This window comes from Bombus vancouverensis, chromosome 3, assembly GCF_051014615.1.
Source record: "Bombus vancouverensis nearcticus chromosome 3, iyBomVanc1_principal, whole genome shotgun sequence".
In the NCBI taxonomy this organism is placed as follows: domain Eukaryota; kingdom Metazoa; phylum Arthropoda; class Insecta; order Hymenoptera; family Apidae; genus Bombus; species Bombus vancouverensis.
The window spans coordinates 6,919,882-6,927,931 of record NC_134913.1 but is presented as its reverse complement, the minus strand read 5'-3'; the positions used below and the strand labels follow the sequence as shown (position 1 = coordinate 6,927,931).

The following is an 8,050-nucleotide window of genomic DNA, read 5'->3' as shown; positions in this document are numbered from 1 at the left end:
AATAGTATGTACATAACTCTTCAAAATGTGTTGTTTAAATTTTCATTACAGCCCCATATAATAAAGTTGTAGAAGGTGACTTTTATTTTTTCCTTCGCGCTTTCAATCAAACGATTTTTTCAAAATTTTCTGTACATGTTCGACCGTTCGCGGAGAGACGCGGTAGCAATTACGATACGATAATCGACGCCACGAATCAGTCGATCCCCTATTTCGGTTAAGAGAATAGAGGTGGTTGAAACGATGATAACACTGAGTTAACAGGTTAAAACACATGTAGAAACACATGATTTAAACAAATATCAAGAGTAATAAATTTGTTATTATTTCCATCGTTACTACAATGATGTAACGAAATTAATGCAGTATAAAACATATAAAAATAATTTTATTTATACATGAAATATAGATCTATTATGTGCACCTCCCATCAGTGGCTGTCGAACATGAGAAAAACCTGCTTTTGCGTGTTTTACCTTAAGGAACAATAACCCTAAGGAAAGTTTCGACTTGAAATATGTTTGATAGCAATTAAGGGCCTTGATAGTAAAGTAGAAAATGCTAAATCTCAATGATGGTTCTTCAGGTCTATTGCGGGTCCGAATAAGTATGACCGAGGGATGGATTATGATTTATAGTAGGTTCCTGGACATAACAACATAGAATAGTTATTTAGCATTTCATCGTGGTGTCACGGGTAATTCCTGTAAAAGTGGTGTTAATTTTAACACCACTAAATTGGTGTATTTTATTATATGCTGTACTTTATAAAAACAGAAAAAGTGACGCAATTAATTGGGAACAATTCCTACTTATTGTTCCTTAAGGTAAAGAATAATTGATAATAACAATAAAAAAAAAAAAGAAAACCCGTTCCTAAAATGAAAAAGGGAGATCTCCCCGTTCGGTTTGACTAAGTGTTAAGATGATGACTAATCAAAGAACGGAAAATCAGTCAAGATGTTGACTGGTCCAAGGACGTAAACCCAGGGAAGTTCGGCGACGATGCTGTCGTCGATGTTGATGGCAATTTTGGTTAGGAAAGTTAGGGCAACGGTCATTGCTGTTAATTGGATAAGGAAAAGGCTGGTAAATCAGGACGGGTGTGTCAGGATGAGTGCTGACCGCCCCCAATCAAAGGTCGTCCGTGGGTAGTATTGTACATAGGAAAACCCGCTTTCCTGTGTTTTCTCGGACTGGACAGTAAATATCAGAAATACTTTAATTTAAAAGATACTTGTATGGTCTTAAGAACCTTAATTATGAAAGTGCTAAGATTTATGATGAGTCCTTAAGGTTATCGAGAGTCGGCAATAAGCGTGTTTACACATCAGGTAGCCATTTTGCCCGAGATATGGAGTCTACTTTGTGTAGAGAGTCACGGGACGTAACAGTACATGTCATATAATCAACTACATAATTTTTCTAACCCCTCAAAAAAATTCAAGTCTTTGATTCAGTTTGAAAAATATCACTCTGTTTTGGAGGACATTCGAATACTTTCGTGAGTCACTGTATTTTGTCAATGACGATAAAAGTTGGTCGATACTAGTTATTCGAATAATCATATACTCATGCAAAGTAATCTATCGTATATAAATATCATATCGTATAGAACATAATATTCATTTACTTACTTTCGATACTCAAATCAATCAATATTAATTTACCCAGTAACTAGACACGAAGCAGGGTTGAGATTTACGATCATAAGAAAGAAGCAAATCCAGGTGGTTCAATTGCAATGTTGTACATATCATAAATAATATATTGTAGTGTCAGAGAAATCACAATGTACTTTAGGTACAAATCAATATAAGTGCTGACCATTTATCCGTGGTCCTTTACGACATGGGGTAATTAAAAATGGTGTACCTGAGCATGGGTCATCCACATCTATGTGTGTGGTAGACATACCGAAACCGTAGTATAAAAGACAGCCGTTAGTCAGTTGCAAGGACAATTCTAACCAATCTTGCACAGAGTACTGTGGAAGGAGCTTTACTACGAGTCACTAAACTAAATTTGTGCTAAATTGTGTACAATGAGTGGACAAGTTATTGTAGGTTTCCGAGTTGTTAGTTGTTAGTTGTTGTTAGTTGTTGTTAGTTGTTGTTAGTTGTTGTTAGTTGTTACTTAATTTTATGAAGAAATTGAAAAAAATTAGGGGCATTTTGCAAAATTATTGTTTAGGGGTATTCCAAGAATTAGTCTAGTAAACGCGTATCTGTCTTTTCAACTTCGATTTTCTCGAAAACTAGATCTAAAATGAAAGAATTTCATTCTACATTCAGAATTTCTTTCCATGTATAAAATAATCTCCTTCAGTAATATTCAGTTAGAATATCTTTCAATTGAAGTTGTTTAAAATATTTTCTTCAAAAACTATAGTTTTTATCATACTATTATACATATACCATTTATTAACTATAAATTAATTATAAAATGTTATTTGATGTCAAGTTGTCTAATATTATCATTCAAATACTTTAGATCCTCACAATATATCTGGATGCCGCAATGACCTATTCGATGACTTGTGTTATATATCTGGGCGAGGAATCGAAGACGATTTTGAAGACAGTTTTGTCATCAACCAACGGCGTTACAAGGAGCGTGCGGCTGCTGCGTTTACCGAAGATCTGGCGGAATTGAGGCGTAAACGAAGAGACATGCAGGTTATATTATTTACATAATATAAAAAAGATCAGTTGAATTTCAATTAAATTTCAAAATCAAGGTCAATTTGGCGATATATTTTTTAAACAAATCTCCATCCACTCAGATATAGAATCACCTTAAAATCATCTCATATACATTATATATGTATATAATACCGTGGAATCTTTTATTTTGAATGAATAAATGAGTAATATATGAAAATCTGTCTATAAATTTGTATAAGTTTCATTAAATAACGATATTACAAGAATTTCATAAATTTATGCTGTCATTTATTTTTGCAGGATCGTATTTTCGACGTTATTGACTTGAATGCAGAAATTGAAAAAGCTAAAAATACTCTCGAACAAGCGGATATTGCTTTTCAACAACATGCAACAAAATTCGATAACACAGATAGCTGCGATGACACCAGATTAAAAAAATTCCCTAATATGGAAATTTTGTCAGAAAAACCACAGCCGAAAACCATAAAATTTATAAAAGTCCCTAATATTGATATAGAATCGTGTATGCCACAACCTACAAAATCAAGAAGAGACAAAATCAACTCAATAATGGAAACAAATGAAATTGTCAATCCATTAAATACCATTGCATTGTTACCGTTAAAAAGGAAATTCTCGAATAAAAAGAAAAGTGTTACATTTTAAAAAATTCAGTGAATATTGTAAATTACTATTGTGTTAAATAAAATGTATCCATATTATTTAATATTAATATTTAAATAAAACATATATATATAAACCACAAGAAAATTTTGTTTTCATAAACATTTGTAGTTTTAATAAACATCATGAAGTATACCACATGTAACCGAGAAGAAAATGGTTGAAAAACATAACTATGAAATAACATTTTTTCATTAGGAGATCATAATGAATGAGAATGCGAAAGTCCTTTGACAAACAGTGGTCTGAATATGATAAATTTTCGAAAAATTTTTAAGAACGAATTTCTTAGGAAACAGCAGGAATTTTTGGTCGAAATTTGGCATTATTCTGAAATTTATTTATGTAATGAAAAGTTCCTACAATATCAAAATTCATTTGCAAAGGTTTCAATCTATATTAGATGTATCTCATTGATTCAAAATATGTATATGTAGTTAAATTTACTTTATAACGATATTGCGATGACATACATACATTGTAATAGATGTATGCAGAATTTGATGTTAGATATAATACATAGCTTATACATATGTGTATGTTATACGTAAATACGTATATACATATGATGTAAGTAAGATATGTGTACATATAAGTATGAGTTACTAAAAAAAATTAAGTGGTCATATAACAGAATAATGAAGGAGGTTATACATTTTAAATAGGATAAAATGTACCTTTTTTACAGTGTTTCTTAATGACACAGTCTGTGTACTAAGCACAATACAATCTTTATACAAAATTAAGAGATAGAGATTTGGATTTTCTGTAGAATCAAATATAGATAATGACTTCTGGTTTATTATGGTTTATTTATTAGCTGAAGAAATAAGAAATATTCCTCTAGTTTATTTTTGTAGTAAGAAAATCCATTTAGAAAATATTCAATGCTTAAAATTGGTATTAGTATTCGTGAAAAATATATAGATACGTTTGGGTAAATAATTAATATTATTAGAAATTTAGTATTATAAATTTCATATAGATAAAAACGACTGTAATGTACTTTACATCTATGCTGCATATGTCAATTCTGCCAATATATCATTAAGTTATATAGCTTTATTATCAAAAAATAATTTACAAAATTTTCTGATATTTCAAACTATAATATGCTCGAGTATGGTAACTGTAATATCTAGGTTCATGTCTCATATTAATTATATATTTCATATCTGCAGATCGTTTGAAACTCTTGTCGGTATTCTTTTCGTCGTAAGTCCTCATTGCTCGTTCAGCCCACTCTTGTGCTCTGGGAGGTTCTCGAAATATGCCTTTCTCCCGTTGGTTCAGATAATCAATGACATCGTTGTAATAATTTTTTCTGAAGAAAAAAAGAATCAAAAATTCATAGAAATATACTTATAGTACCTAATTATAATTATTGTCATCGTTTACATTAAAAGAATTTATAGATCTTATGAATTATCTTTTTCAATTATTAAAATTATAGCAACTTCTAAATTATAAGAATTATTTTAGATGTATTATAAATCTTCTCTAAAACTATTTTATGCACTTTTTGTGCATCTCTATGTTTAAATTCTGATAGCTGGTAGCGAATTAATATAAATAAATTGTATAATACTAAATATTATTCACTAGTTTATTTTTATTAAATAAATATTGAAATCTCAATAGTATCTGTTCTCCTAATAAAATAGTGAAACTACTTTCAATAGCTGAATTTAATTCGTTGGGTATATTCACAGTACCTAAATTTGATTTCAACCTCAATTTGACATTATAATTGAAGAAGCTGCTGAAATAAAAAGACAACTCCACTTATCAATAATTTATAATATATAAGATCATAATATATAGTAAACCAACAAGAACCAACTCAACCAAATTACTTTTCCAAACCTGCTATAAAGTCATAATCGACCAATATTCATAGTAATAAACTCTTCTACTCTTTTAAGTATGAACCCATACCTCCCTTTCTTATCCAATAAAGACAATTTAAACATTGAGATAACCTCTTATTGTTGCAAACTCTTCAATTGTAAAAAGAGAAAAGTAAATAGTTTTGTAATTGTAATTAAAATTAGTCAATTTTTTCTTTAAATTCTTTATGAAAATTCATTCTGAATTTAAAGTAATTTAAAAAATTCATAACTTTAAAAATATTGATATTTCAATTTTTAAATGACTATTTGTACTGTAGGACTTTATTAATAAAATGTGAAATATTAATTAATTGAGTTACATTAAAAACCCATACCTATACTCATAAAGATACGCGTAATTAAGAAAGAGAGGGCGAACCCAATGGTGATTGTAGTGCGGTGGTTCAATTTTTTCTAATTTGATTTTTGGTTTCTCTCCAGTCGCTGCTTCGGCAGCTGGGGCGGCTGATTCTGCAGATGCTTCAGGAGCTTGTTCCGCCGGGGTTTCTTCGATATCCCATGGCGCTGGTTCCTCATCTGCCCACATATTTGTTCACGTCTGTCAAAAGTAAACTGAGATATAACAACAATTTTTCCTCTTCTTCTTCTAAACTCTTTTTTTATACAGTGAAATTATGTATATTATTTTGATTTTATAGATGTATGTATCGTTATACTTATATATGTATGTATGAGTCAACAACCGAAATGTTTAGGTTTGTTCGAAAGAAAGAGAAATATCAATTATATTTTTTATTTATATTGGTTGAACATATTATTGTTCTACATATATAACTGATAGTTTATAGAAAGATCTAGCGGGTCTCATTCAATTCAAAGACTCGTTCGCATATTTTAAACACTTATCAATGTTTGGTAGCCTTCTTTCTAATTAGATGTTACAACTAGTACTCTCGATTGATATATTTAGCTAATGAGATATATTTAACGAATGAAAGCAGGTCACGTTAAAGTACAACAAACTGTTTGATTGTGACATCGATTCCTATTTATTATAACAGAATGCTTTATTTATCGACAATCTAATTAAATCAATTATGTCAATTATGTCATGATTTTGATATAATTCCCATATGTATTACGATATAATCATACATGTATGAAAAAGCAAATTCAATTTTTAATAGCTCATAATATATTCCCAATTATTCGCAAGTAACATACAAACTTTAGAAATAAAAATAGTATAAATATTAAAAGTGTAATTACTGTGAAAACATTTAAGAAACAGACGTAAGAAAATGGAAGCAGGAAGAGAAGAAACAGAGACAATATTGGAGGAAAAAGTAGGAAAGAACTGGACGAAAGGAATAAAAAGGAAAATAAAGGAAATGTGGGGCAGGAGTGCGAGGAGAGAAAACACGGCAAAGAGAACAAGAAAAAAGAACAAACAAAAGATAGAGAAAAAATCACATAAAGCAAAGTGCTTTGATAGGAAAGCAGGAGATACACCAAAAATAGGTGTATTTAGTATTTGGTAATAAGAGATAAACAGATTCAGCTGTGCTTCAGATCTTAAATCTGAAAATTATTAGGTTGTAACATAAGTAAATTCAGTTAAACTCAATATTTTTCTTTATTTGACCGAACCTATTTATGTTACAACCCAATAAATTTATAAATAGATACGATAGATACTAGGTCTTAAGTTTATATGTATGATATATTTATACTACCGAGTAGAGAGAAGTAGATATAAGGGTATAAAAACCAAAACCCCCAAGGTCCGAAAAAGCAAATAAGATATCAATGAATAAATATTAAAGGTAATCGATTAACTTTTTATAAAATTGTTTTTATAGTTTTATTAAACTAATAAAATTTCACTAAGCTTAGCAAAAGTTACTATCCAGTTTACTTTAGTTGTCAACATTCAAATTCAAACTTATTAAAGGATTCATACGATAATGCCACGGCAATATCACTTTCAACAAAATATTACGTTCCTCTTCTTTTTATTTTTCTACTTGATTTATTGCACATAAAACAAAATGCGACTTCTTCACTTTCGGACGATTTCACAATAGATTATCATTACCTCACTTATAATTTCAGCTTGTCAATTATACAATATAACGTGTTACAATATTTGAGAAGATAATACCTGTGATACGATAGTCACTCCACTAAACACTTCTTGAGACTGAAAAAAATACTCCCGCGGACTTTGCCTTGTTTCGCTTTTATTTTAGCTTATAAGATTTTCCTTGCCTTCCCACCGGTCTTCCCTTTAAGTAAAAGAAGAGTGCCCCTCTCCGAAAGAACAGTGGCAAAGAAACGACTTAGAGGGAGGATAGAGGGAAGAGAGGTGGATTTTTGGCAGCTAAACTACTGTAATCGTTATCACGCAAGACAACGATCAATTTAATAATCATTGGCCAATTTTACGACTCTGTATCGAACGATCTCTGTCTTGGTACGAATTCATTTGATTAAAGCTTAAAGTAACAATTTATGCCATTACATGCAATGAAAGTTGTAGTATATCAAAACATTGCAATTAAAGATGCTTAATTTATGAGAAAAATATAAAGACATAAAAAGCTTTAAGTGGTAATGTCAAATTATATATATATATATATTATATATATGGTTTTTTATTAAATTAGTTTTTTTCTAAACTATCATTAATTCTTTTATTTCAAATAATTTATTTTTTGCCAATAGCAATATTTATTTCTTTTCCTATTATTTAACATCAAAAATGTATATTTAAATGCTTTTATATTTATACACATTATACGTAGGTATATGTACTGCCAGATATTTCCTATAAGCACAAGC

The 8,050-nt window shown here is 29.8% G+C and overlaps 2 protein-coding genes across 4 annotated transcripts; one reads left to right on the top strand and one right to left on the bottom strand.

Annotated features, from left to right (window-relative positions):
• Positions 1-2,471: 2,471 nt before the first annotated feature.
• LOC117165935 (uncharacterized) lies at positions 2,472-3,410 on the top strand (the record flags this gene model as incomplete). Its single annotated transcript, XM_033349463.2, has 2 exons — positions 2,472-2,678; positions 2,967-3,410. Coding segments are annotated over 2 exons (576 nt in total), but the record flags the coding sequence as incomplete, so codon positions are not given.
• Positions 3,411-4,395: 985 nt separating this feature from the next.
• Positions 4,396-7,530, bottom strand: fln (flightin). 3 transcript variants are annotated; one of them, XM_033349225.2, is made up of 3 exons: positions 7,371-7,530; positions 5,581-5,804; positions 4,396-4,677 (listed from the first exon to the last, which is right to left on the bottom strand). In XM_033349225.2, exons 2-3 carry the CDS (start codon positions 5,790-5,792, stop codon positions 4,434-4,436), a joined length of 456 nt encoding a protein of 151 aa, XP_033205116.1. In that variant the 5' UTR covers positions 5,793-5,804; positions 7,371-7,530; the 3' UTR covers positions 4,396-4,433. The 3 variants fall into 3 exon arrangements, with proteins under 3 accessions (XP_033205116.1, XP_033205117.1, XP_033205118.1); XM_033349226.2 differs by having other exon boundaries at positions 5,581-5,818; positions 7,371-7,502; XM_033349227.2 differs by having other exon boundaries at positions 7,305-7,501.
• Between the last annotated feature and the right edge of the window lie 520 nt (positions 7,531-8,050).